The 25,943-nt window shown below is 39.7% G+C and overlaps 1 protein-coding gene across 1 annotated transcript; it reads left to right on the top strand.

The window, feature by feature from the left end:
• Positions 1 to 333: 333 nt before the first annotated feature.
• Positions 334 to 25,943, top strand: LOC122407153 (pyrokinin-1 receptor-like). The gene is made up of 3 exons (XM_043413180.1): positions 334 to 2,283; positions 22,171 to 22,394; positions 22,893 to 25,943. Exons 1-3 carry the CDS (start codon positions 1,368 to 1,370, stop codon positions 23,682 to 23,684), a joined length of 1,932 nt encoding a protein of 643 aa, XP_043269115.1. The 5' UTR covers positions 334 to 1,367; the 3' UTR covers positions 23,685 to 25,943.

The following is a 25,943-nucleotide window of genomic DNA, read 5'->3' as shown; positions in this document are numbered from 1 at the left end:
GTCTGACGAAATAAACGTTACAACGAAACATACCAAATTCATATATATACGATGCTAGTTCTTTGTTTTGTTATGCCGCCTCTCGAACGTTGATTGAAAGTTTAACAATGAAATTGGCAAGAACATAACATGTTCCTTCTTCAAATACTCTTTGTAAAAACTCCCGTTGAATATATGAACAAAAATGACTTTTCGAGTCTCGAAATATATTGAGTTCGTTACTTTTCTCTGAAGGGAGGTGAAAATAAAAAATGGTCGAAGAATTGAGAATCTTTTTTTCAGAAATGTTCTTTCCTCACTGTTCGTATCAATGCAAAATTCTCGAGTTTACAGATCTGGGAAAAAGTATCTCGTCATTACTCGGAATTTGGTAAATCTACCGCATCGAGATTGAAATATTGGAAAATGCGCTCAGTTTTCTTGTTATTCGTCAATACACGATATTCTTCGTGAATCATGCAACGATAATACGAACGCAAATCACCGTTAATTTTGCTCCGCAATATAAATAACATGGGATTATTCGGATGAACGCGGAATATAATGAAGAGAGGGCAAAAAAACTCGTCTCGTCTCAGCACCAAAGGACATCACTACTCGTTCTGCCGCGCGCTCGCAATTGCCGAGCAGCAGCGGCGGCGCACCGGCGATTGTGAGCAGTTTGTTTTTAACAGCAGAGACCGCGCGCATGCCGTTAGCACGGCAGTTCGTCTCTACCGTGCGGTGTTTTCTTCGCGCTGTCGTTTCTTATGAGTTGACCGGCACTCGTGCAGTCATCCCTCGAATCTCTCTCGTGCCGGTTAAAGCGCCAATCGCCAAATATTTCGACACAGTTCTCATTGAATCGATGAAAATTGATATTTTCCCCGCAAAGTTCGTTGCATTAACTTCGAGTTCCGTTGCGTAAAAGCCGAAAGAAAATTCCAAGGAAAATCGTTGGATCTCGGATCTTCGATGTTTCGCGTCTCTTTCCGTTGATTTTGCCGCGCGTTGAATCGTAGTCCCGAGGATGAGTCGTGACGAATGGATGAACAAGTGTTTAACCTAGAAAAAGTGTGTTCGAGGAATCCGTGAAATAGCGACCCCGTTGTCGGGACTCGTCGAAAAACGATGACGAACGGTTAGAAGAGACACGCAGACGAGTGGCGGTAAAAGTGAGAGAAATTCGCCTTGGTGGTCGCCGAAGATAAAACATCGATCGACATTGAACGAACGATGTAACGGTCGGCTTTGCATCGAAGTAACATTCGCGTGATGAAAGACAATAAGTGCGAATGCTTCTCCGTGTTAAATTAATAGTCTCAACGATATTCAGAAATAAGTGAAAAACACGATAATACCGAAGACAACAATTAGCCGCATACATTATGGAAACTTTCCTCTCCGTGTCCAACGCGTCGAGCGAAAAAGCATCGAGTTGGTCGGACATTGATTATGCATCGTCAAACTTGAGCTCGAATTACATCGACCCGAACGAGTCGAGTGCGTTTTACGAGGATTCTGCTTACATTCATTTGGGCTCGCGTCGCGATGCTTTGTACGTTGTACTGCCAATAACGATTATATATTTGTCCATATTTATCACAGGGACGATCGGGAATGTGAGCACGTGTATCGTAATAGCGCGCAACAAGTCGATGCACACAGCCACGAATTATTATCTCTTCAGTCTCGCCGTATCCGACTTGTTGCTTCTCATATCCGGTTTACCGGTCGAAGTGTACCTCGTTTGGTCCAAGTATCCTTACATATTCGGCGAGCATTTTTGTCGCTTGCGGGGATTAGCCGCGGAATGTTCGACGAACGCGAGTGTATTGACCATAACGGCCTTCACCGTGGAGCGTTACGTCGCAATCTGTCATCCATTTTTATCCCATACAATGTCCAAATTGTCCCGGGCTATAAGACTCATTCTCGTCGTTTGGGTCGTCGCTCTCTCCTTCGCCACACCGCTCGCTCTCCAGTTCGGCATCGTCGATCGTCGCGACTTGAATCCGGATTACGTAATGTGCGCTCTCAAAGTGACTCTCATAAAACACTCCTTCGAAATATCGACTTTTCTCTTCTTCGTTGTACCCATGATTTTGATAACCGTACTCTACGTTATGATCGGACTAAAGTTACGCAAATCAAACATGATGAAACGCGACGACGGACAAAACCGCACTTTCGCACGAGCTTCCTCCTCCACCAGTGTCGCTGCTGCTAATCCCTCGAGAAAAGACGAGAGAAATTGTCGCCACCACACCGGAAGATCGTCTCGAAGAGTTATCAAAATGCTGGGTAAGCTTTTCTTTCATTTTATTGTTATTTTATCGACTTCCTTCCCCCATTCGAGACTCTGCTTCCAACAATATAGCATTGGCTTCGCCTCTCTCAATAAATATCTTTCGAGTTCCGGCTCGTACGAGTTTTCTCGTCGCTGTTCTCCGAACGTCAATTCGTCCGGAGAATTTTTCGAGCACGTCCAGTCGGTGTCTCATTTTTTTCCCATTTTCAATGGAAAAAGAAGTTCGTACGTCCGAATTCCAAGTATGTTTCGTCTCCTTTGCTCTTCACACTTGTAGAATACTTCGAGTGGAAATAAACTCAAGATACGTTTCAGAGGAAAATATTCTTCAGAATTCTCTAGCTCCTACAAGCGTTTTGGAGAAATATATTGAAATATCATTCGGTCCGAGTTAGATTCCATCGAATTTCAACACTGATAAATCGAGACGTCAGAACACTAAATTATTTTTCAAATCTCATTGAACAAAGATACATAATCTTTGCGTATGAATAAGATTTGACGTTTTGGAAACGCAAATTATCGTTTGTACGTCAGGATCCAATTGACATATGATTTCGACGTTTTAAAAGGCTCCAACGCAGACCAAATAAAAGAACGTCGCGTCATTGCTAGCAATCCGAATTCGATGAGCGAACTCGAGCGAACCTGTTCGCTGCCATGAGTGACCTTGACGTCGAAGTACAAACGCGTTTGTTTCGTCCGAGTTTTCGCAGTGTTTGGGTCCAAAGTTTCCTTCAACGAAAATCAAGCAATGCAACACGAGGGTGGATTCGTATGGGCGGGGCGAATGAAACCATTTTTTTCCATTATTCCATGACGACGATTATCTCTCTATGGGAATGTGTCAAGGCATGGGATGTGACCCTTGAGCAAGATGGATTTTTTACGCCCCCTCGAGCAACGCCGAATAAAAAATGAATGTTATTGTCTCTGTGACGTTTTTTTGCTGTTTTCGAGCTCAGTGATTTACTGATCGTTAAAATCACACTTTCTCCAAATACAATGGTACATCTTGAGGGAGGTGAACTCACAATATTTACGAATGAAAAATCTTTTGATCCGGTCCGCGAGTGAAGCAGGTCCATTTGTTATCGTAGCTGCGGTAAATAACCAAGATTTTTATGCTTTCGGGAAAAACATCCCTCGATGCTCGCTCGCTCGCTTTACTCCTATGTTATTTATTTAACCTTTTAAGGACGGGAATTTTTACCGTAAGATCGATTTTTTTTGTACTAAATTTGTGCACAATATCGATGAATTTTTAAAGTGGAGTGCTCGACCAAAATAGTGGTCGATATTTCGAGGAGACCCGTCCTGTAAAGGTTAAACCAACCATGATTTTTTCGTCAATCGAGCTCGAAGCCTCTGGGGGTGAATATTGAATTATTTAATGATCTTGTGTACACACTCAGGTCTCTTTGTCTTTTCGAAATACTCGATAAACATGTTTTCGTAAATTGTATATTGAATTTCCGGGCATCGTGATACTCGAATTTTCGTACTATTTTGAGGTGACTCGCCAGTTTTGTTCGATGAAACAATGTGGGCTGAAGGACGACGCTGAAGTTTCCAACGTTGGAGTTCAACGAAATGAACGAAAAAAACGTTTTTAATTCACCAATTTTTTATTTCACGAATCATTGGTGCAGCTTGAAAAACTACGAATCGCAAATTTGGCAGGGAACAAAATAGGAGAATTACTGGAATTATTGGAGAGTTTTTTTCGATCATTTCGTTGGACTCCAACGTTGGAAACTTCAGCGTCATGCTGAAGGAGGGTCGTGAATTCGTGAAATTTGGATTGATCGTAGAGTATGGGGGAACCGGATACATACGATTGTGATGAACAAGAACAATGCTATTTATGGCGGCTCATTTCATTATTCGATTATTTTTTTCGCGTTGGTAAATATTAGTAAAGTCGAATAAACAAACCGATAGGGGAGACCGGGTACTTGGATAATTAAGGAATTTTTTTCCCCTTTCATTTTTCGTAATCAAGAAAGGAGTCCTCAAAATTTCAATTTTTTGTTTTTTCTTCCAACGTTTATTTTTTTCTCAATTTCTTTCTCTCTCTTCTTACTTTCCCAAACACAGTTTGTCTGCTTTTTAAAAAAAGTTGTCGCGGTGCGTTGCATTGAAATTACAGCAGTAAAAGGATTTTACAAATTTTCGAGGATGTTGCTCCAAGATTTGTTATTCCTATAAAGAAATTCAATGCCAAAAGGTCCGTGACGATTCCTCAAGCAAAAGGTTAAAGTACATTTCCTGACGACGCTGAAGTTTCCAACGTTGGAGTCCAACGAAATGAACGGAAAAAACGTTTGTAATTCACCAATTTTTTATTTCACGAATCGTTGGTGCAGCTTGAAAAACTACGAATCGCAAATTTGGCAGGGAACAAAATAGGGGAATTACTGGAATTATTGGAGAGTTTTTTCGACGCTGAAGTTTCCAACGTTGGAGTCCAACGAAATGAACGAAAAAAACGTTTGTAATTCACCAATTTTTTATTTCACGAATCGTTGGTGCAGCTTGCAAAACTACGAATCGCAAATTTGGCAGGGAACAAAATAGGAGAATTACTGGAATTATTGGAGAGTTTTTTTCGATCATTTCGTTGGACTCCAACGTTGGAAACTTCAGCGTCATGAGTTTTTTCGATCCTTTCGTTGGATTCCAACGTTGGAAACTTCAGCGTCATATTTCCTCGTGTTCACAGTCGGAAATGAGGAAGCTTCTGAAGCTTCTGTAAATAACCATATTTTATTAAGTACTCCTGTTTTCCCATGTATTCGATGGATATCAGTGGAAATGCGTCAAACGACCAATTATAGTCGGTTGGGATCTCGAGGTAAAAGGGAAACTTTGCTGATCGAATGTTCAAACTTTGTGATCGATCAGATCCGGAAAAATGCGATTTGTCACTAAAGTTGATCATCTCCGGTGGACTTTTCTTCTAGAATGGCCTCTCGTTCGGCTCGACGAATCTCGTTTGCGTGAGCAAACCCAGGGAAAATATATGAATCGAGTTAGGTGCGCAAGCTCTCGTGATAATTCGACGAACTCACCGCTCCGACAAAATGTCAACGAAAAGTCATTGATGATTCGCTGTTGTGACAAATCATCTCGATGTGCAGGTTCCGAGCGACGGTACGTGGTCGAGAGTGAATGGGCGAGAATTTATTGAGTTACATCGGGGTGAAGCTGTGCCAAAGACGAATAGAGTCCACGTGACCTTTCGCTTCGTCTGAGACGTGCCGTGCACGCGCGTAGAGGAAACACTCTCGCGTCAGATCACTCGTGTTTCAGCCTCCGTGACCCCTTCAATTATGGGAATAGCGTCCTGCAGAATTTGCACCAATTCCGAACGGTCATCGCGAGATCCATTGATCCCCATCAGGATAATGGGGTGTCGTCGATATCGCTGCGCAATTTAAACACTCTCCGCATATTGTCACAAGTGACAATCAGACTCCACCGAAATAGCCCAATTAATTCGAACCTTCTCATTCGACGCGTGGTTCGAGTAGAAATTCCCAACCTACGCAAACGTCGCAGATCTCGTCGGCAATGAAGTCGCGCAACGAATGATTTTTTCCTTCAGCTCTGGGGCCAAATGGAGATTATCCATGACGACTCTTCCTGATAAAAATACTACGAAGACCACTCGGACGAAATTCGTGTTTTCTTGGAAAAAAAATAGTTTTATTCCACCCTCTCCTGACAATGTTTGGATTCATCCTTCCCCTCGTACAATCACCTTCGTGCTATCGCGTGTCAAACTTTCCCCCACATTCTGCTTATTCGTCTCTCGTATGTTTGTCCTAATGCTTATCGCAGGATGAAGCAAAGCATCATCGGAAAACGGCGAGTCGGTGCGATGCTTCAGGCGCCTGGTTTCCATACTTGTTGGAGCAGCCGGATCGTCGCGTGGAGTTCGCACGATCTCCTGGATTCGATAAATCCTAAATTGTTGTTATACTTTGACGAAAGCGAGGCTCATCGCTTTTTGTTGCAGCAGGCTATTCGGAAACGTAATCCAAGGCTCGATAAATGTGGGGTTGTGAGGAATACGACTCGATTTATTTCTAACGATCGTCCTATGATGAGGGCAAGTGACAGTTTCGATGGTTAAATCCAACGGTCCAATGGTACATATTTCCTGAATGAATGACGCTGAAGTTTTCAACGTTGGAGTCAAACAAAATGATCTCAAAAACCATCCAATAATCCCAGTAATTCTCCAATTTCGTTCCCAAGTCGTGTTCCCCATTTCGTGCAAATGTTTTTTTCCTTCATTTCGTTGGACTCTAACGTCGCAAACTCCAGCGTCGCGTCAAGGAGAAAACAAATTTTGTAGTTTCATGATTTTTTTTGTGAATTTTCTTCGGTTTGGTGATCGCTGTTTGCGTGTCTGTTTTCCTCGTAGTTGTGAAGCCTGCTGCAGTATTTTTTTAAAAATGTATATTTTTTTTTTAATTGATAAAATAAAGAAATCTGAAACGAGAAGCCAAAAATCGGACTGTGGAGTTCTCTTCACGTAATTTGACGATGGAAGACCTCTAACTGTTTTGTTAATATTGAATTGCGAAAACGACCAAATTTGTGATTAATTAAATGTGGAAGGAAAATAATGGAAAAAGGAATCCTGACGGGTTACTAAATTTCGTTCGACCTTTTACTTCGCTGCGGGCTTTCCTGATTAACGATTCCTTTCGATAAAGTTTAACAAATAAATATCGCATAGAACTAATAAAATATGTATGAATTCGCATAATCGGTGACCCCGGTCCGAGCCTGATTAGCATTTTCAGTCGTTATGCGAGCAACGAGCATTGTAATGATCGTCTGTCTTGATCACGGAGACGATGAAAATTCGAATCCATTGAGTGTTTCCGTTCGATTAGTTTTTTTTATTTCGATCAAGGCCGTGCGAATGGAAAATGCACGGTCAATGAGATAGTGATTGATGGACAACGAGCAAGGGGAGTCCGAACGTTAAAACGAAAGGTAAATGTAAATGTTTGATTTTGAAAATCCATCAATGTGTAAAGAGACAGAAAAGCCCATGAAAGAATAATGAACCGAGACGAAACAGAGATTGGCAATCTTTCTTTTTCATCGTTTGATTACGTAACGTGTGTGTGTATGCATTTTATAGCAATATTATTTTGCGATGCGGTGGAGCTTGTGCCGTTTCGTGTTTAACGAATGCCTCGTGCGCTCTCCTTCCTTGGCGTATTATCGATTCGATTACCTTTTCAGCATCTACTTACCTTAGTATACAGAGACACTGTGCTGAAACTCGTATCCATTTAAGTATCAAGCTCCATCATTAATTAATGGCTCGAGGGAATGAAAAATACTGAGCGCGATCACGATATCGATCCGGAATTAGTTTCACCGTGTCTGGCGCTCCTGCGTTGAACTCCGCGGAGCAAACGTGTCGTTGATGAGCTCTGTTTTCTTAGTTAAGGCAGTCCTTGCCACTCAAAACTTCGATGCTCGACTCCAATGTTATTTCAGCAATAAAATATTCATTCGGTACGTAAGCGAGATTGCTTTCGAATAATCGACTCGGTAAAAGTGCACATTAGAAAGGATATTACTTTCGATTATTTTTTAAAAAGGCTTCGTGATGTTGAGCCACTGTGCAAGGCCGCACAAACAGACGATTCTTAGTCGGACGCATTAAGATTGATCAATTATTAACGTATTATCGTACGACGCTGAAGTTTCCAACGTTGGAGTCCAACGAAATGAACGAAAAAAACGTATTTAATTCACCAATTTTTTATTTCACGAATCGTTGGTGCAGTTTGAAAAACTACGAATCGCAAATTTGGCAGGGAACAAAATAGGAGAATTACTGGAATTATTTAAGAGTTTTTTTCGATCATTTCGTTGGACTCCAACGTTGGAAACTTCAGCGTCATTATTATTGTCAATTTTTTGTAATGACGGTGAGTTGTAGATCCACGAGTGGATACCCAAAATATTGGGCTGAAGTTTGCGACGTTGTTTGAGCCCAACGAAATAATAATTCGAACACGAAAGTTATAATATTTGAAGAGAAACTTGGGTGTTGTTGGGCCAAATATTTGATTTTGAATTTTTTATCTCGACGGCTTGATCAATTTTATGTTTGCGTATTTTTATTATTATTATCTGTTGCGCGAGTGCAATCGCTTCATGTTTTTTTATAAGCCGCTAAAGTTTGCAACGTTGGAGTGCTGCGAAGTGAACGAAAAAAAACATTCGTCATTCTTTAATTTTTTTGGCTCACGAATCGTTTGCTGTAGGTCGAAAAATTACGAATTTAGAGAGAAAAACAAAAAATTGGAGAATTGCAAATTTCTTTTTCATTCGTTTCGTTGGACTCCAACGTTGCAAACTTCAGCCGCATAATAAACTTTATTTCTCGTATTTGTTGGTTGATCGAAGCTCAATGTTTGCACACGTTGAGTTTGAATTATTATACGCGAGTCAACAAAATAAATAACGAATTTCACAATGCACGTAGCATCAGGCCTGCCGAGCAATCATTGCAATTTTACAACTTTATACAACGAATGATGCCTCGCGTGCAATCGATAGCGAGCTTCATTTAATATTTTTCATCCCCAATAGTTCTTGACTCATTATTTTTGTCACAGTATCATGAAAACTCGAATTTTTCATGCGTTTTTCGAGGCACGCATATTCTAATACGAACAAATTTTCAAGGATCTTTTTTAACGTCAGAAATTCATGAAGTTTTATGAATATTCACGTCTCATTATGTCCTTGAACGACCAATAGAACAGGCTTCTCTAAAACGTGCTACGGAATATAAATGAACATTTATAGAACTATATTTTTATTAGTTTTATGAAAATCCGAGAGAAAATGGATTTTCTACTTTCAAGAACGAAAGAATTTCTCCTGGAAATATGAGAATTGGCGAAAAATTCATTTCGGGCGTCCCTGCAAGGGTTCGAGGCGAATTTTGTAACATTCAAGAAATTTTCACGAAATTGTTAATATGAATAATTGAAATCAAACTAAGACTATTTAAGTAGAGTTAAACTTTTAAACAACCTGCAAAATCCGGCGATGAGAGCAGAGCGAATCTTTTCGTTCATCAATCACCTAATCTTTGACGAAGGATGTAGATAAATTATCGAATTTACTAATCGCAATAATAAATTCAGTGGCTTAGAAGTTTTCGACCAAGGTTTCGACATTTTTGTTCCTCATTCCATTGTAAAGTTGTCGTACCCCGGAGATCGTAAATGTCTTACCATACTGGAAAGTGTTTTTTTTTTTCATATTTGCACAAAAACGGTGTGGAAAATCGATGCGAAGTTGGGACAGCGTTTCCGGTGCGTGTAATTCTGAAAACAACTTTAACGGGAAAACCCTCGAAAATTGTAAATTCCATGTTCATGAATAATGTCTCATTTCGAAGGTTCTTTTCCGGCAACCTCGTTCTTCAGAGTTTTGAACTCGAGGGTCGAATATTCAGCGCTCGGTGAGTTTCCACTTTTGCTTTGATCCCCATTTCCGGTCATTCCGTGAGAATGGATCAGCACCAGCGATAAGTGTTTTTTCTGGCTCATCATCTTTCCCGTGATATTTTCGAGGATCAGCGCTCGTCGGTGTACATAAACGGCGAGAAGACTCCTCATTTTTATGCTTAAAGTCTGAAAATGACAAAAGAATTACGCTCGAGGCAGCAACGGATGATCCAACTTCCGGTGCAATTTTTTCTCCAATTATCAGTACAAAGTTCGGCTTCATCATTGATTTGCTTGGAATCCTTCAAAGAATAATGTGGCCACACGATCAATCAATCCGTTTTGGATTGAAAGATTTATTTCATATTTATGAGACTGATTTATTTATGAACTCTCGAATAATTCCAGTAGATTTTCAATTTTCTTCCCTGCTGAATTTGAAAGTCGTAGTTTTTCTAACTACACCAATGATTCGTGAAATCAAAAATTCGTGCATTACAACTCTTTTTTTCGTTCCTTTCGTTCGTCTTCAACGTTGCAAACTTTAGCGTCGTTCATATTTTTCCTTGTAGAGCGAACCGAAGAGAATTCATCCCGGACCCATCCTGATCGTGTGATTCTGACCAGCAGATAAAATTCGATGCAAACGTACAAACAGTTGAAGCCATCAGGTCGTTATAATAACACAATTGCAATAACTATTTTACAAGTCCACTAACTCAATTTTACATCATCTCGACACATGATTTATTCCAAAATTCTATTCGCGACCATTTATTCAAAACGAAATTCTAGTGGCAGCCATTGATGTAAATTTTATCGCTCCTTCACAAATTTGTCTTATATCGGATTGAAATTTTCTATTGGTTGACCTAAATACGCAATGAATAGCGTAATATTACTCGTACTTCGAGAAATCCCCATTTCAATATGTCCTTCTCATCGGATCGTCATTGAAACACACAAATAATATGTTATTCTACTGCGTTCCATATCCGAACGTAACGCTGGTGCAGTATGGAATTACTTAGGATAATTGAACATTGAAAGCTGAAGGGAGCTGATTGAACTCACCGATTCAGTAATTAATAACGAATAATGAACAATAATAAACTAATCGAGATTCGATGATTAAGATCACACAATTTTATTGTGTTAAGGCATGACGCTGAAGTTTCCAACGTTGGAGTCCAACGAAATGATCGAAAAAAATTCTCTAATAATTCCAGCAATTCTCATATTTTCTTTCCTGCCAAATTTGCGATTCGTAGTTTTTCAAGCTGCACCAACGATTCGTGAAATAAAAAATTGGTGAATTACAAACGTTTTTTTTCGTTCATTTCGTTGGATTCCAACGTTGGAAACTTCAGCGTCGTTGTTAAGGCGAGGTTTGTCATTGTTATGAGTGACGTCAAAACTATTCAGTTGGGGATTTCGCAAGGTGAGTTTTAGTGATTGAACACACTCCAAATTCACGAACAAATGTTTAAGGAAGGATTTCAATAAATAGTAGATTCGCTGAAAGCTCGCGATCTCAATGACGTCCGAATTCCCGGGTGAATCAATCGATAAATTGGTGAATCAACTATATAATCTACTGATGTATGTATGTTACTGTTCTTGTCGTTGCATAGCTGAAGTGGAAGTTGATGATAGAACTGGGTGGGCGTTTTTCACGAGGAGAAAATAACGATCCACTGGATTTACTTGATGCTTTCTTTTTTCATTTTTTGAATTTGCTCCCGGCTTTGTTAATTGATTGCTTATCCTGCCTTTCCAATTTTTCCATTTCATTCCATTTTCATGACCCTAAAGTTTGCAACGTTGGAGTCCAACGAAATGAATGAAAAAAAACATTAACCATTCACCAATTTTTTATTTCACGAAATATTGATGCAGACTGAAAAACTATGAATTGCAAATTCGAGAGAGAACGAAATTGGAGTATTGCTGAAATTATTGGAGAGTTTTTTTAGATCATTTCGTTGGACTCGAACGAAATATTATGGTACTTAAACTTATGGTGAATAAAACATCGCGGATAAGGATTGTGAGTAGTTGTTCAGGACGAGAGGTTTCGTGACGTAAAATGCCACGATTTCGAATTCAATGAAAAAATCTTTTGGAAAATTATTCTTTTTGTGTTGCGAGATCTTATGGGATGATTCACGAATTTAGTTTATTGCTCCATACTTTGCAATCATCGATTTTCCTTCGCAATTGTAATTTTGTCCCCTCCGAGCTTTATTTCTTTTCATCGAGCCTTATCAAAAGTCTCGTGCGAACGAGCTTTAGACGAGAGAAAAATTGGCGACCGCTGTGACAAATTGCTACAAATGAGCCACAGCGTCGCCGGGGTTCGCGTTATTATTTCTCCAACGCCCTTGTACTCATTATCGGTTTACTATGAAGTTGCAATCGGCACCGTGAGTAGTTTATGAGTTCACACGTTGTACATAAATAGTTTTTATGTCTCGATCCTCAAAGTGAGTTCGGGCGAGACGATTTTTGTGTCTCCGAAGTCTCGTCGTGCTGGCGTCGATCGTTTACACGTTCGCTCTCATTTTTTTCTTATTTAACTTCCCTTCTGCGAATTACTTAATTCCGCGATCGGACGGAATTGAACATCGAACTTTGGGCTACGAATAACGACTCAGGAAAAAAAATTTTCAGGAGATTTTACGAATCGAAGCATTTTGAAATATTTTGCAAGTCTGCTCATTTTATTATTTTCGTTCTTTATAATTTCGGGAATTTGGAATACTACAAATGCACGTTTGAACGACGCTGAAGTTTGCAACGCGTTCGAGTCCGACGAAACGAACGAAAAAAAGATTTGTAATTCATCAATTTTTTATTTCACGAATCATTGGTGTAGCTTGAAATACTAAAAATTTCAAATTCGGCAGCGAACAAAAATGGAGATTACTGGAATTATTCGAGAGTTTTTTTTACATCATTTCGTTGGACTCCAACGTTGCAAACTTCAGCGTCATAAGTTTGAAATATGGAACCTTCATTCGCTTCCGTAACATCGAACAACGATCGCGTTTTTCGCATACTTTAAGGTAGTAACTGTACTCGTCCCCCGGGTATTATTTCCCAGCATTTATACCGTCCTTTCGATAGATTCTGATTGCTTAATTAATTTTCCTGTTGAATTAACTCGGAGGCGGTAAATTGTGGTACGGAATCGCTACCCTCGAATGATAAGACTCGCTCGAGAGACTTGCAAGTTGAAAAACTCGATATCGACCTGTCACTCTGAACGAGGATTATGAACAGAGCTGAATATTCTCATTCGTATTTGCAGCAAAATTCAACCGTCATCCGATTAGCAAAGCTTTATACTGCAATGCTCGTAACAATTTAATCAATAATTGGGAGATAATGCCGTTGAGTTTCCACGATGGAGCAAGCGGCTCTGTACTTTGTAAATTAATCTTCGAATTGCTGCTGTAAGCACGATTGATCCGAGTTATTGGCTCTCTCATAACTTTTTGTAGAGAATTTCATTATTTGAAAAAAATATTTTTTTTCATTGAGAAAAATCGTGAATAATCAAACTTCGGTATTTTCTTGTTGGCGCATGGTCAACATCATTGATTGTGAGAGTCCAAAAATCACGTTTTTCTCGATACATCGTACGATGTTTGCCGGTTCCATTGTTCACTTAAATTGAAAACTCGAACCAGTCGTTATTGCATCGAACTCCTACAAAACTCAACTTTTTATCAGGGATCGCTGATATTTATTCGAACGGCTGATAAAGGAGGAATTTGTGAAAAAGGAACAGATTGAATTTCCGAAACAATTTGCGTTGGTGACGCACCAGAAACTCGAAATACACGAAAGGAAAAAAACAATTAAATCGATCGATCACTTCATAGGAATGTTCGGCGGGCTCGTAAAATACTTCACTGTCAAATACCTCCCAACCCATTTACGATTGTAACTGATCTTTTTCCATGCGTAGAGAGCTTTTGAAGGGCTATTTGTTCCACAGGCTTTCCCACTGAGTTCCGTTTTCTGCTGAATGAGCATTTCTTTCCCCAACATATTTGGAATTGCATAAAGTCCTATGCGGGACGAATCATTTGAATGGGGAAAAAAATTCGGGAAATTTATTTGAAGAGTCGTAGGGATGAACAACGGTTCGACATCGTCCACAATAAAGCGGCTCGAATCGTATTTTTTCTCACAGTCCACATCTTCGCGCGGTCAACGTCTCACTAACAAAATTTACCTTGAGGAATTTTCAAGTATATTTTCCATCGACGTTACAAGAAATATATAAAAACCTGCGTCGAAACCGTGTTTATTCGCAAGTAGAGTTTCGTCTTTATTCGTTGGCTCCATATAGAAAATATAGCAAAACCAAGGCCCAGTTTATTTAAAATTCATTTAGAAATTTTCGAGCGTTAATACCCTTCAGTGTTCGCCACAGAAAGAGCTTTTTATCATTAATCCACCTTCCGCCTCTGAAAGTAATGACGAACATGTGGGTATGTATTTAGAGCCGTGCAAAGCAACATCAAACGATTTGATGCTGCGCGGAGCTTGCAACGAATACGCTAATCACCAATATCAGCATCGAGAATGATGTGGATTTTGCATCGCTAATTGAACCCGATTTAGTGCAACTGATCCGTCATTTTGTAGCGTCATGAACCTTCTGGAACTGAGTGTAAAATTCAACTCAAATGGTTCGGACGTACAAAGAAATGCTGCTTCACTGAGATTGATGGTTCCGCTGACTAAAGTTTGAGTTCCAATCGGAAACAGAGATCCGAACGAAGCAGCCTTCTCTTTGTGTAATTAGCTCATTGAAGCGATTTGAATTGAATTGCACACCAATCAACCGGCATTCAAATTCATGACCCTTCGAGCGTGTTGTTCGAGGTAAAGGATATTTCGAGAAAAAAAATCAGTAAATTAAAAAAAAGATTTATGAATGAGAATTCATCGTGAAGTTAATCAGCCGCGATACATTTTATGCATATTTCGCGTCGGAATCGCTCGTTTTCTGTCAATTCCTTCTATATAATGAGAAAATTGCAGTTTTTCCGCTCGTGTTGTTCAATCAACTGTGAAATATTGCATGCAAAGTGAATGTAATCAAACGTACAAAGGGGGAAATTGAGTGGACGATAAAAAGGAAAACGTGACTTTGTCGAGAGGAATATCAAAGCGATCGGACGAATGTCGTTCGCGATGAAACTGATATCGTACTTTTTCCACTGGGAAAAATGATTCACGATCCCTTCGATTATGCGATTCTTGTTTCATCAAATTATCGGAAGCTTCTGTTTAGCGTACTCCAATTCAAGCGTTTTTTATGATTCGTTCGATCGCGTCAGTCGAGTCGATCTGCACTTGATTAATTTGCTCGTTTTGTACTTAAGGAGTTTCGGTACAGGCGATACAATGTTGCCATGCTAAACCATGCTAAAAACATAAAAAATTTCAAAAAGTTTAGAATTTTATAAAATTTGGTGAACATATTCTTTAGTGCCAAATTTGACAATACAAATTTTTTAAGATTTTTCTTCTACACAGTTATCGAGTAATTGATCACTAAAGTTTACGTGTATAAGCATAGCGTTTCCATATATATAGGTATACATTCCGGGCATAAGAAATCTGCTTTAATGCGTAATTACTCGATAACTAAGTAGAAGAAAATTTTGAAAAAATTTGTGTTTTCGCACTTGATGTTGAAGAACATTATCACCAAATTTGATCAATTTCTTAATATTTTGACTTCTGTACCGAAACTCCTTAAGAGCTTGGATCAATCGACTAATCTCGCTTGGAATTTTCGAAATCGAAATTCTTTGAGACAGTTTGGCTGATTAAAAAAAGCCTCTGTCAGCCTACGCAGAACGATGGCAAGAATCGACTGACAGAGCCTTTTTTTGATCGGCCAAACTGTGCCAAAGAGTTTCGATTTCGAAATTTGCAGCTATCTCTCTCGCACTTACGGTTGCGATATACCGACTGATCCATCCTCTTAAAATAGGAGAATCAAAGCTAATGAAATTAAGAGTTCGGAATGTTTCGAGCCCGTTTGATGTTGAAGATCGAATGATTCGCATCGTTTGGTTTCTCGATGTCGATGATCGATGTACCATCGGTATTCGAGCAAGCTCTTCTTCTCGGTTTTTTCTGTCGATAGATTGCTGTAGAAACTGAGAAATAACAATTTCATCGTACGACTGTGAACTATGAGCTCGTATCCGCGTGGGGAAAGCCACAGGTGCAGCAAAACTGCCTCGAGCTGTTGCTTTTGACGGTTACAATGACCTACTAAAAAAGTTTGACGGTGATGGCTGAATGTTCACTTTGCGGAAATGACATTCCAGCGAATCCCAGGACCCTTTGTTAAACTCAATTTCGTTAAGAGAGTCTTCCAATGATATTCGTTTGGCTTCCAGCAGTTTTTGTTGTGTGTCAACGAGTCGTTCTGCATTCGAAGCGAATAGTATTTGGAAGGAAATGAAATTGAGGATCGTGGGTCCAATTCCATTGAAGTTTTTGATTAGTGGATGCATTTTTGTGCAAGGTCGAAAGTCAAAGGTGAAAAGTAACCGAAAGCGGCCTCGATCATTGGGCGAGGATGGGAAGGAAATTTTGAATTTTGTGACTCTGAAATTATTTTGCCAACGACAATACGCTTCGTCACGGTTAATGAACGGTTTCACTACTGCAAGACTTTTTTGTCTGCTCGCGCGAATGCTCACTGAAACACGCCGCCTATTCGCGATGTCATTCATCGATTCATTCCACGATGCACAATTTACACGTGTTTCACTCATTTTTTCTTTCGTTTCGCGCGTATGTGTTTTCAGTTTTTTTTCTCTTCTGTCGATTCGTTTCGTGTTGGCTTATCGCCCTGGGCGTCGAGGCGTCTCCGATTCGGTTTTCTTACGTGGACGTAGGCTTTTGTGTAATATATTGAAAGACATTATCAATCAATAGAGGCAACAAGATCGCTCGTTTACATCGATCTTTACGACTAGTTTTTGCCGCGTTTTTTTCGCCGTTTTTGTCGAGACTCGTTCAGCGCGTGTTTGCTTCACGACAATGTAGGTATCTGCACCTCGGCAGCTTCGTTCCCATTCAATTTATTCTTACTGACACTTCGTTCTGTGATTCTATGTACCCGGGGCCATTGACGAATTAATTTATGCGAGAGCAACTGAAAAACATCTTACGCGGACGAGCTCTATGAAAACTGCGATGATTTATCGCTCTCGCCGTTTCGCTTTTTTCTCCCTCATTTTCATTGAAGATCATCATATCGACGGAGAAACCTTAAGAATTTCTATATCGAGAAGCGAAGTCTCATTCGATGCGAGCTCTCCGCCAGCGAACCAAACACTTCGCTCTCACGGTGCGGGGTCATTGATGAACAAGTTTTTATCGAGCTTATGCTAACATCGAAAAATGCTATTTTATAATCACGTTTCCTGGAGTGCTGAAGCAACGCAATCGACAGGGAAACTCACTTTTTGCAGGAAAAATCCTGCTGTCCAATTGAAAAAAACGATTAACAGCGTTATAATTGCAATTCCCTCGTGTCGCGAAATTAACGAAGCAGAACTGCGCAACTCGCTCCAATTAGAATCGGATAATGCAACTTCACAAATTGCAGTTCCAGTCATTTCTCAATTTCTTAATGACCGGTGCACCACGGTGAGGAACTCTCGACATTTTATTGCGTTCTGACGAACGCAGGAACTTCCAGAGGAATGTCGCAGGTTTGAATAGTAAAAAATCGGTCGATGATTCGCCGAAAGTGACGACCCGAAATTTGCAGCCAGTTGAATTGATTTTCTCGTCGAATCGCGCACGGAATCTACTTTCTTCGTTTCCGGCCGCTGTTTTTCATCGGAGTGACGAAACTTTTCATTTATTATTTCGAACGACGCTGAAGTTTGCAACGCTGGAGTTCGACGACACGAACGAAAAAAACATTTGTGATTCACCAATTTTTTATTTTACGAAGTATCAGTGCTGCTTGAAAAACACCGGATTGCAAATTCGGCAGGAAACAAAATTGGAGATTTATTGGAATTATTGAAAAATTTTTTCAGATTATTCCGTTGGACTCCAACGTTGCAAACTCCAGCGTCATTTTTCGGAACATAAATCATCGGAAATTCGTGCCCTTTTGCTCGTGTCTGCGACAGCGGATCAATCAAGCAGCAGTTGACACAGTATTAGGTCGCTCTCTCCGAATATTCGAAAATTTATGTACCCGGCTAACCGAGTCCGGTGATTTCTTAAGTAAACAAAATGCCTAACAACATAAACGTACGTGGCAAATCCGGGGATAAATAGAGCGTGATGGGGGATGTTTTGAACGAGACGGGGACGAGTATCGAATCGATGTTGGCAAAGAAAACATTCGATAGTCCATTTTAATGGAAAGTTGAGCGAATAAATATCCGTGAAATGTCTTACTCGTTGAAAATTTTTTAATTTTATAGTGAAAATTCCACGTCACGTTTCTCACACCGTTTCGGTTAGACGTCGAAGTCGCACGGTCTTTTTTTGCTCGTAGATTAATTACCAGAGTTAAATATTCCTTGTGACCTTTCATTAATCTTCGGAAACAGAACCGAAACAAGATTCCGAGCTTCTTGTTTTCGTTCGACTCTTCCAATGATTCAGGGAATAGGCAAAGAAAATTTCCCGAGAAGAAAACAATACTTTATTCTCACGTTGGTCCATGAAAGCTCGCAGCAGCTCGGGTACTTGAATTTTCGATAACTTTCCTGGATTTATTTGATGGTGTATTCCAATCCTAAAAACGTTACTGACAGGATTTTCGTTCTTTCAGTCTCAAAGTCTTCACATCGACTTCATGATTTTTTCTCTCCCTTTTTTGAGGCGACTCTTTCAATCTTTCATGCATTTCCTCTCAAGAAAACCTTTACTGGGCTTAAGGAGTTTCGGTACAGGCAATACAATGTTGCCATGCTAAACCATGCTAAAAACATAAAAAAAATTCAAAAAGTTTAGAATTTTATAAAATTTGGTGAACATATTCTTTAGTGTTAGCATAGCGTTTTCATATATATAGGTATACATTCCGGGCATAAGAAGTCTGCTTTAATGCGTAATTACTCGATAACTAAGTAGAAGAAAATTTTGAAAAAAATTGTGTTTTTGCACTTGATGTTGAACAACATTATCACCAAGTTTGATCAATTTCTTAATATTTAGGCTTTTGTACCGAAACTCCTTAAGGGCTATAAACAGAGTAAACGTTGGAATTTTAGATGATTTCGTTTCTTTCATAAATAAAAATTGGTTGGATGGATTTACATAAAACCTTGTACACGTCTTTTACATACTCAGAAGTACTGAATTTTTTTTATTTTTTTTTATTTTTTAATGCTACGTTTTTGTACAAGGGTGTATTGAAAGTAGCACCCCTCGAATCAGCGTTGACAGCAAATCTCAAAAAATGGAACATCTCAGGACATAAAACCAAAAGAATCTTTAAATTAGCTGTCCCATGACGTAGGGGATTTTCAAAATATTGTTCAGAAAAAAATGGTGACCATTTGAAGAAAAAAATCACAATTTTTGTGGATTTCTCAGTAGAAAATTGTTTAAAAAAGGAAAAAAAATATTTGTAGAACAAAAGTTTTGTATATTTTTATGGTTTATTATATATACATTGGTTTTATTTAAATCCATCTACCCAATTTTTATTTATAAAATAAACAAAAAAAAAACAAAAATTCCAACGTTCACACTGCTCATAGCCCTTAAGAAACAAAAATCATCCGAGCCTTTGTGTTTTTCAAATTCATTTGACTGCACGTTTTAAACTCGGTCTTTTCACTCATCAATTCTACCGTCGAAAAATTGACCACCCAAGAAACGGATGAACGTTTTCGAGGTTCTTCGAAAAAACATATGACGTTGAAGTTTGCAACGTTGGAGTCCAACGAAATGATCTAAAAAACCCTCCAATAATTCCAGTAATTCTGCAATTTCGTTCCCTGCCAAATATGCAATTGGTAGTTTTTCAACCTGCACCGATATTTCGTAAAATAAAAAATTCGTGAATCACAAATATTTTTTTCCTTCATTTCGTTGGACTCCAACGTTGCAAACTTCAGCGTCGTGAAAAAACCAATGTTTTAACTCAACGTGACGTGCTGCACTCCATGTCACAAAGTCACCCTCATCGAAAAAAGCTCCATAAACATTAAGGTAGATCATGCCCGAAGGATCGTATTTTATGGGTGTCTAAATTGGGTCGATTTTTACTCCCTAATAAAGACATAATCACTCTAAATTAATGTCAGAGTTATTAATTCGAAATCGTAAATAAATTTTTTCAGCTTATCTTTTGGCGAATGAAATTAGAAGCCATTAATTAATCGGCGATCCATCATTGACTGAACCCGAAATTTCATTCGTCCCTGGCTAAAATACTATAGTTTTTTATGTAAAAAATCGCATTAGAGAGCGCGAAGGGAAAACATAAAGAGAAATGGATAAAAAAAAAGTATTAATAAAAAGACAAAAGTCCGTGCCAGGAATGGTCCAAGCCAAGAAAAAACAAAGTGCTGGAATAAGCAAATGCGAGGTTATACGACTGCTCGTTACCAATTTCGTTCAATCTCTAACGTAATATATCTCGAATTTTTTCCCAAACCTTCCTTACATACTTCATTGTTATTGTGTACTTTTTCACAAACTTCGTAAAAAGCGTTCATTCGTTATATGGAAAGATGAACGATTTTTTACGCAAAGTCCCTATAACCCTGCGTATTTTTCTTCATATTTAAACACGTTTATCTCAAGAACCAATAAGACGAGCCCTTTAAAATTTGATACGCGTGTCAACCGTCTACTTATTTAAACTCTGTAAATTTCAAGACTTTCTCAAGAAAATCGTTTCCCGCAAGAACTACCTTAAAAGCCAGCCTTTTCCCTCCGACTATAGGCGAGTATACGTTCGTTATCAATGACGCTGAAGTTTCCAACGTTGGAGTCCAACGAAATGATCGAAAAAAACTCTCCAATAATTCCAGTAATTCTCCTATTTTGTTCCCTGCCAAATTTGCGATTCGTAGTTTTGCAAGCTGCACCAACGATTCGTGAAATAAAAAATTGGTGAATCAAAAACGTTTTTTTCGTTCATTTCGTTGAACTCCAACGTTGGAAACTTCAGCGTCGTCGTTATCAGAGAAGCAGCTCCGCTGGAAGATTATATTTTCAACAAGTTCAACGTTCTTGACAGTTAGAGAGTGCCAGAGTCGGACGAGTAGTTATTAAACAGGAGAACCATGTGGACAGTAATATTAGCTCAATCGATCGGGACGAACAGCCACGAGCTCATCGTAAAGCTTGTTCGAGGGATGCACTTTTACGAATATCCGCTTTGATGTTGGCCATACGCGCTGGATCCACGGACAAAAATCGACCGTCGAGCTTCTCGTGCGCGGATGTCGTTCGGGATAAGCTCGCGGGTGATGCGAGAAATGCCGTTTTTAATGTTAAAGCAAAGTTCTTTCGAGGCATTCGTACCTCTAACTTTTTACCTGACAAACGGCACGCTTACAAATGTCAATCATTTCGTCAGCAACGAGGAAATATTCGTGCGAGAAAGAAATCGAAAATGTTCCAGAATTCGAAGTTAATTCCCGGATCCCTGCCAACATGCTGTGCTAAAAGCTATACAAAATAGTATTACAATGCAGAGTAAACGAATAAAATATTATGTACGATTTCTACATCGCATTTCAAATATGAAAATTCTTTCATGTTTGCTAAACGAATTTTTGGATTTAAGGAACATCATTCGACAGAACGAAGTTCGTGTCGACGAACGTCAGACAGATTTTCTCTATCTCCGGTCTCATTTATTCGGGACAAACGGATTTATATTTTTTGACTTAAATTGCGAATAATGAAGATGAACTGTAGATTGCACATGAACTAGAAACCTCGTAATGAATTATTCGTGGAAGAGAAGATCGAAGGAAACGCGTATAATCAGCTCCCCTGATTAGCCGTGGAAACTTTTTTCCTCGTCGCTCCCCCAAGCGCGTTTTTTATGTCAACTCATTTGTGACCGTGGGCATTACTATACGCGTGTGCCATCATCGATCGAGTTAGTCGTGTGTGCCTGATAAATTGAAGGAATACGCGGGCGAACGAACATTCATTATTTTCGTTTCTCGCGACTTATTTTAGCATATCGTTTGTTGTTCCTTCATACAATAATGCATTTCCAGAAATGACATTAACCAGCGACACTTCGAATGTAAAACAATGCGAAATTATTCGGATGACATTTAAAAAGTCTCTTAATTACATTCCTTTTTTGTCCTTTTTTTCCAGTTGCAGTCGTCGTCGCTTTCTTTCTTTGCTGGGCTCCCTTTCACGTGCAACGGCTCATCGCGATTTACGGAACCGACGACGATCTCATTACGTCGAAAAACAAATGGGTCGAGTTTTTGTATCTCCTGTTTACGTACGTGTCCGGCGTGCTTTACTACGTTTCTGCAACTATTAATCCCATTCTCTACAACATTATGTCGAACAAGTTCCGGGAAGCTTTCATGGTGAGTACGAATCGAAATGCAGGCTGAAAACGTCGCCGCTCCGACGCATAATCCACGAGCTTTGGCAGCCTTCGGAACAACCCGAGTGCCGGAAAGCTCATTCGGCATTTAAATCTATTTCTCCCTCTCGATCGCGAGGGAAACTCTGTCCGATGGAGCGTTACGAAGTTGCCTCAAAGCGCGCAGATTGTGAGAGTTGAATTTTTAAAGAATCGCTGCAATTTAAGTTGCTGCATTAATATTAAAGTTTACTCGAGCTACGCGGTAGCGAGTTGCGTAATTTATCAGTCCTGCAAATGGCCAGTTCCGGCTAATTTCTTTGGAGCAGCGCCTTTGTTGAGTAATTAAAAATCGTGCATAATTTCTCGGCTCTCTGGCAATTTATCGTTGGGAAATTGAAGAATTGATGGGAGACCGTAGAATTTCTCGTTTGACGGGATGGATTGGAGAATATTTAAAATTCGAATGGGATTTATGAACTTTGGCGTTTTTTGGCAGGAAACGCTGGCACGGACTTGCGGACGAGGCGACTTTTCCGTTTCCCAGGAGCAGCGCTCGTACTCGAGCTTTTCTAGATCCCAACAACAGCAACGCGGAGCAGCCGGTGTTTTTGGCTCGAGGAATGTAACGGGTGGCAGCGCTTTGCCTCAAGAGAGCAGCGACTATTCAGGGACTTCGATCAGAGAAGAAAGTGGCTTGAGGAGGAGTGCTTCGGGCGTTGGGGAGTCGAGGCGGGTTCTGGAGCACACGAATTCGACTCTTGAGGGCGGCCGACAACGCTCCTCGAAAGAGACCGAAGAGGAGCCTCCGGGAAGAGGCTCGTCGAGGAAATTCGGCTCAAATGCGGAGCCCCGGAACCGCGACGACTCCAGTTCGCATCTGATGGTTGGCACGTTCAATCCGGACTCTTCGAATCGAGCGAGACAAGAAACAAGCTTCAGAGAGGCTTCCGAAAGGTCACGACGATGGCGTGGAAACAGCAGCAGGTCACGAAACAACGTCGTTGGAGCGAGAAACGATCGAAATAATTCCAAAACGAACAAACGATCCGGTGATCATCGCCGTCTCAATTACGAGCCCGTTACCATCGACACGAACGTTGTACGACGGAAAAAATGGTGGCGCCTTTTCAAATGGCTTCCCAGCGCCAAAGCCTTCGGTTTCGGCAACGAGAGAGCACGCTATACCAGCCCGTCTCATTCAATCGTCAATGACATCGAGTGCAATCGAGAAGCGTATTCGATGACAGCCTGCTACACGAGCAACGCCGATGGAGAACGACCGGTGTGATAAAAGGCCGAGCGAACTCGACATTGCGAAATCAGTGTCGAGTTTTCTTGTACCCACGTTTGAGCGTTACTAAAAAAACCTATTTCCTCAGGTTCGCTATCAAAAAGGACGATCGTTTCAGAACGCTCCTTGTTTTTCAATGCTCGAATCTCTCAAATTGAGATAGTTCCGTAAAATTAACGAGCGAACGAAAAAAACGAAGATCGGAAGTACCGCGTTACGTTGTTCCTTTCTTATTTTTGCTCACTCGCGAAAAGGTCTGAAAATTGTAGAGTCACTGGGCAAGGACAAAATTGGCTACCAATTATTTCGAGACGACAATGTGCAAGTTTGAAATTTTATCTCGCTAATCGGAAGGTCCGTCATATTCGTTGGGAAAGATCAATTTCACCGGAATTAAAAAAAAAACAGCTTTAAATATGGACATTTATCAACGCGGAGAAATTCCGAGGAAACATTTTCGTCGTCGAGCATAATCACGATCCCTTCCATTCAAGGACGAATGAACGTCTCGTCCACTCTCGAAAGTGGATCGACTCGGTCGAGTGCATGTCCGAACATAATAGACGACAAAACTTTGAGAACCGGACAAAAGATCAGCGAAACTCGAACGACAGGAAAAAAATCGGTTTATGCACGTAATTGCCATGCGAAAAGACACGCGAGGCATGGAACGTACGATTTTTGTAGCTCTCGAATGATCTGCTATGTCGTACGTATACAAAGCCTGGTACGAGGAAGAGCCAATTATTTTCCGCGGTCTCGGATTGACAACAACACTCATTCTAGAGACTTCGTATATTAATACTGATGGGAATGAATGCGTGTAAAATAATCTGTAATAGAATGACTTGATGGAAAAAATTTCGAGAGAATTCTCGACGACGAGAAAATCCGTGAGGAGACTGGAAAAAAATGTTTGAATGCGTTCTATTTTTCGTTCGAGTTTAATATTTAACGAACGAAACTCCTGAAAGAAGCATTGAGAAATGATTAGAGGGAAGGAAAAAAGTTGACGAGTTTATCGCGACCTATTGACGGAAGTGTGCACATTCGGGCAGACTATTATGGAGCGTTGAAACAAAAAAGAAGAGTTTATTTTGACAAATATGGTGCAGTCGTAAATCGAGTGTGAATTTCTTGAAAATGGATAAACTCCGCAGCGAGCATAAAAAACGAGCGTGAAATGATAAATATTTAATGAGCAAGCAATGCACTGCTCTTCGGACTCTTCTGTTTCTTTTTTTCCCTCGCACTCACTTCGCAAAAAAGTGTGGACACGTGTAGCGCGCTAGCGGCAAATTCGTGATTGGATCAGTGCGGGTTTTTCATTACGTACGAATCCGTTGCGTCGACCTTTCTTCGTCAGACTATTTGGAGAGATGAAAATAGTGATTTTTTAAAAATAACCTCGTCGTGGTCGAATATGTAGTTGGAATATTATTTTTACTTGAGATTTTGTAAGAAAAAACGAATTTGCATGTGTGCGAAAGATGAAATATTTAGAACACACAAAAAATATTGAGAGAAAAACTTTCTCAATCTTATGACAATTGTTGGACGAAATTGTTTGATTTGATGTGGAAGGTTTCGTTTCCATGGTGCAAAAATCAGTGTAAACTACATTTATAAATATAAACTCGGTTTACTGTCTGTGCCAAATAACGATTTTTAATGATATGAGCTGAAAAGCAAATAATGTTAGATGAACATACGTGTACTGCGTTCGTTGAGTCTTGATGGATGACTCCAGTGTGCATTTTTTACGCCAAGACTGTTTATTAGACAAAGTACCAACTACGATGAAAAAATCTATATTTGACAGTTACGATCCGCTAATTATCTCAAGGATACCACATTAATATTGAAATGCTGTGATATTAGTCGTTAAGGAACTGTACAGAAAATCATTGTAGCGCCCGACGAATTTACGACTCGAAAGTTTATTGAAAAATAATGAATAATTTAAAATGTCAAGTGTATTTTATTCGTGTGAACGTTTATGTATAACTTACCAATATGGCATAAAACGAATGTGTATAAATATGTACAAAGGTAGAATTTAGTACAAAACGTAGTTCGAGAATATGCTCAATATACATAATATATTAGTTCGATATAAAAACGTTTGTTTATTTCCAGAAGATATGCGAAGCCAGTAAATTCAACGATAATTCATTTCCAACGGTTTGCATACACAGCTTTGTGAATGTCATCGTTTATAAATAATATTCTCGATTATATTTGGAGTCAAAAGCA

This window comes from Venturia canescens, chromosome 2 (genome assembly GCF_019457755.1).
Source record: "Venturia canescens isolate UGA chromosome 2, ASM1945775v1, whole genome shotgun sequence".
Taxonomy (NCBI): Eukaryota; Metazoa; Arthropoda; class Insecta; order Hymenoptera; family Ichneumonidae; genus Venturia; species Venturia canescens.
The sequence above is the reverse complement of the archived record's forward strand: the minus strand, read 5'-3'. Positions and strand labels throughout refer to the sequence as shown.

Bases quoted from the DNA above. Each gene is read 5' to 3' on its own strand.
- LOC122407153 (XM_043413180.1), top strand. From the start codon at position 1,368: ATGGAAACTTTCCTCTCCGTGTCCAACGCGTCGAGCGAAAAAGCATCG. The intron at 2,284-22,170 runs GTAAGCTTTTCT...CTTTTTTTCCAG, and splicing joins AAGAGTTATCAAAATGCTGG to TTGCAGTCGTCGTCGCTTTC. The intron at 22,395-22,892 runs GTGAGTACGAAT...GTTTTTTGGCAG, and splicing joins AGTTCCGGGAAGCTTTCATG to GAAACGCTGGCACGGACTTG.